Genomic DNA, 3,464 nt, shown 5'->3' with positions numbered 1-3,464 from the left:
TTTTTGCAAACTGTTGCTACAAAAATACAAATACATATGATTTTTACTACCCTTATGATCGATATGTATTTTGTATCTTTGTAAACCGTTGCTACAAAAATACAAATACATATGCTACAAAATGTAATTTGATAAAAGTGTTGTTATTTTTTATAATTTAATACTTAAGTATGCTACTTTATGTATTTTTTTTCTTACACAAATACGCAACTTATGTTTCCAATATTACAAAAAATCTCAACTCCCTAAACATATTACAAAAATCCTAACATATACACAGAATGCTATGTATATGTCGGCTATTTTATGTATATTAATAGGGAGAGAGAGTAAAGTAATTTAAAAAGTGGGAAAGAGTGTAATTACTTCCAAAAGTGTTGGTATTTATGTTATTTATACACTCTATAACACTTTTTAAAACAAATAGCCCAAGTTTTAAAACTTTTCAAAAGTGGCCAGTCAGATGTACCATTTCGCTTTATAGTCATTTCCTAATTTGGGTCATTTTGGTCTATGTAATCCATATACAGTTCATATATAATACTGATACAATCTATACACAATACTGATACAGTATTCAACTTGGGCAATTCGACCCTTTTAAAAATATTTTAATTTTTTTTTTGCTATAAATTTTTTAACTGATCAAATATTCTGCTTTTTTTTATTGCTTAGAAATAATAATTAAATTATATAAAAATGATATAATTGTTAAATAGAATATGTATCTATATAAGATATATGTATAAAAATTGTATAGTTCTACCAAATATGTATATGTATAAAATATATATAAAAAATATATAGAAAGTGTATAAAAATTATATAATTGTTGTATAAAATGTGTAAAAAAAATATACAGTTATTGTATAAATTGTTTATCAAAATTGTATAATTTTCGTATAGAATATTTATATGTATAAGATTTGTATAGAAACTGTATAGAAGGTGTGTAGAAACGGTATACAACAAGCCAGTAAATTGAAATGGCTATAAAGTAGAATTTAAATTCTATGGCCATTTTCATGGAAATAGTTTAATTTGAAGTGCCGTTTCTGTCCTTTCCTTTTTTTTTTTTGGTAAGAACTTGATATATGTTAATAGAACTATGAAGAAGTTTAAGAAAAATTTATAGTTACATAACAATAAATATTTCTAAAAATTGCATATATGTAGGTTAATTTGATTCACTTTGACCTTTTTTAAAAAGAGTTAAAATTAATCCAAACTAATTATGATAGGTTTTTTTAGTCAATACCAAACCTAACAACTAGTGGATTTTTTTTTTTTCATTTTGATCGGATTGTCAATTTAATGCATTTTTTTTAATTTTCTGTACACGCCTATGTAAAATGATGTAAACAAATAAAGTGTGGAACACGCGGTTCAATTTTCTAAAATGATGTTTCGTCGTTGACTCTTTATAACAATCGATTTATAATATTCGTCGCTTGATTGAGAATACGATTTTGTATAAACGTAAGTAGTGTGTATAATCAGAAAGACAAATACTTTCCAATACTATATTGATCCTGTCTTGAATAGCCTTGTTTGGGTAACTGGATTCATATTTATTTTTATTTGGTAAAATTGTTGAGTGCATCTACCAAAACTTTTCAAATTATTTGCGTTGGAAGCACAACAATGGAGCCAGAATTATACAACTTTTTAAGTTCTTGTTTAATTTTTAATACATGTTAATTATAGTCAAACTTAAAATCCAAATGGTTATTTGCCTTGTGTTCAAAGGTCTTTGTTTTGCAAGTTGACTCTAGATAAATAAGAAGAAAAAAAGAAAAGAAAGGAAGAGTATAAAAACAATCAATAAAAAGAGGGTACCCCTACTTTAGAGATAAAGAAGTTGTTTGAGGGTACCCTACTTTAGAGATAAAGAAGTTGTTTTTAGTAAACTCTCGATTAGAGAAATCTATTAGTGAGTATATGTATATTATAAGAGAAGAATTATACAAAAAGAAGATTAAATAATCATGATTTTAACAAATTCATCATAGCTAACGAGACCATCTCCATCAAGATCTGCTTCTCTGATCATCTGTTGGGCTTCTTCATCTGTCAATCTTTCCCCCAAATTCATCATCACATTTCTCAACTGCATTCACACAATTTCAACATTAAAAGATGTTTCCATAGTCTAGAAATCTATTTTATTTCTGATCTTCGTGGATTTGCAATTTATAGCCCGTGTGATCAAGTGTAACACCCAACTTAGAATTATGAGTCTTACATCGGTAAAACACAGGAGGGATATTGGATATATAAATAAGCAAGTCTTCCTAACTAGTGACGCGTTTTAAAGTCGTGAGGAACTGGGTCAGAGCGGACAATATCATTAGTGGGCGGGCTAACATTGATCTTTCGAGTTGTGGAAATTGTAAAAAACAAAAATCATGTTAGTAATACCTTCACGCTAAAAATATCTTTTGCTATTCGAAAAATGTTTATCGTTTTTTGGTCAAACAATATGTAAGAATTAAATGCTTCTTTTTACTTTAGAGATGTACTCTCTCCGTTTCAAATTGAGATGACACATTGATTAAGAAAAATAACTAATAACATAACTAGTGTACTACAGTACCCCTATTAAATAATGTTTACATTTTAATTTAAAGAAAAAGTAATTAATGCAAAGGGTAAAACATGGTGAAAAAAATTTGTCTCTTCTTGATTAATGAAAAAGGACAAGTAAAATGAGAAATCAAATTAAGAAATTTGGGACGGAGGGATTACATTTCTTTTCCACAAAAGACCTTTCGCTTGTGTAATAATGATTTAATTTTGATCAAGAATTAGTAAGGAAAAGAACTTAATGAAATAAAAATGCAATTAATACCTCATTAGCAGAAATAAATCCATCTTGATCTCGATCAAATACTTTGAATGCTTCTTTTAGCTCCTCTGTTACGTTGTCCTGCACAATATATTTTAGTGCATGAGTTTTAACTTCAATAAGCTTATGTTAAAAGTACTAACATTATAAAAAAAATAAAAAATATTCGTTTGATCGTACGTTAAGTTAATATAATATACCTTGAGCTTTCTAGCCATGATATTCAAGAAATCTTCAAAATCAATAGAGCCATCACCATCAGGATCCACTTCGTTTATCATTTCTTGTATTTCTTCTTTTGTTGGATGTTCATGTAAAGATTGGATTACTGCTGCAAGTTCCTCCATTCTTATCACCCCTTCATTTTCAATATATTGAAACAACAAACTTTAGTATTTCAATTAATTAAAAATCCATTTTCTCGAGTTTATAAAAGACAATTACCATCACAATCCTTGTCGATTACCCAGAAGGCTTCACGAAACTCAGAAATTTGTTCTTCTGTCAATGCATCAGCCATGCCAAAATCTTTGGAAAAAAAAAAAAAGTTAGTAACTCTTTGGAGAAGAAGTAAGAGAGTAGTAGTATTGGTACTTGAACATGACAAACAACCTAA

The 3,464-nt window shown here is 27.8% G+C and overlaps 1 protein-coding gene across 1 annotated transcript; it reads right to left on the bottom strand.

The window, feature by feature from the left end:
* Positions 1–1,920: 1,920 nt before the first annotated feature.
* Positions 1,921–3,464, bottom strand: LOC107840074 (calmodulin-5/6/7/8). Its single transcript, XM_016683797.2, has 4 exons — positions 3,293–3,464; positions 3,049–3,206; positions 2,852–2,929; positions 1,921–2,110 (listed from the first exon to the last, which is right to left on the bottom strand). The coding sequence occupies exons 1-4, from the start codon at positions 3,366–3,368 to the stop codon at positions 1,979–1,981; spliced, it is 444 nt and encodes a 147-aa protein (XP_016539283.1). The 5' UTR covers positions 3,369–3,464; the 3' UTR covers positions 1,921–1,978.

This window comes from Capsicum annuum, chromosome 8, assembly GCF_002878395.1.
Source record: "Capsicum annuum cultivar UCD-10X-F1 chromosome 8, UCD10Xv1.1, whole genome shotgun sequence".
Classification (NCBI taxonomy): domain Eukaryota; kingdom Viridiplantae; phylum Streptophyta; class Magnoliopsida; order Solanales; family Solanaceae; genus Capsicum; species Capsicum annuum.
The sequence above is the reverse complement of the archived record's forward strand: the minus strand, read 5'-3'. Positions and strand labels throughout refer to the sequence as shown.

Excerpts from the sequence above, each read along its gene's own strand:
- LOC107840074 (XM_016683797.2), bottom strand. The coding sequence starts at position 3,368 with ATGGCTGATGCATTGACAGAAGAACAAATTTCTGAGTTTCGTGAAGCC. Across the intron at positions 3,207-3,292 it reads AATCGACAAGGATTGTGATG|GGGTGATAAGAATGGAGGAA; the intron begins GTAATTGTCTTT and ends TTGAAAATGAAG. Across the intron at positions 2,930-3,048 it reads TCATGGCTAGAAAGCTCAAG|GACAACGTAACAGAGGAGCT; the intron begins GTATATTATATT and ends TATATTGTGCAG.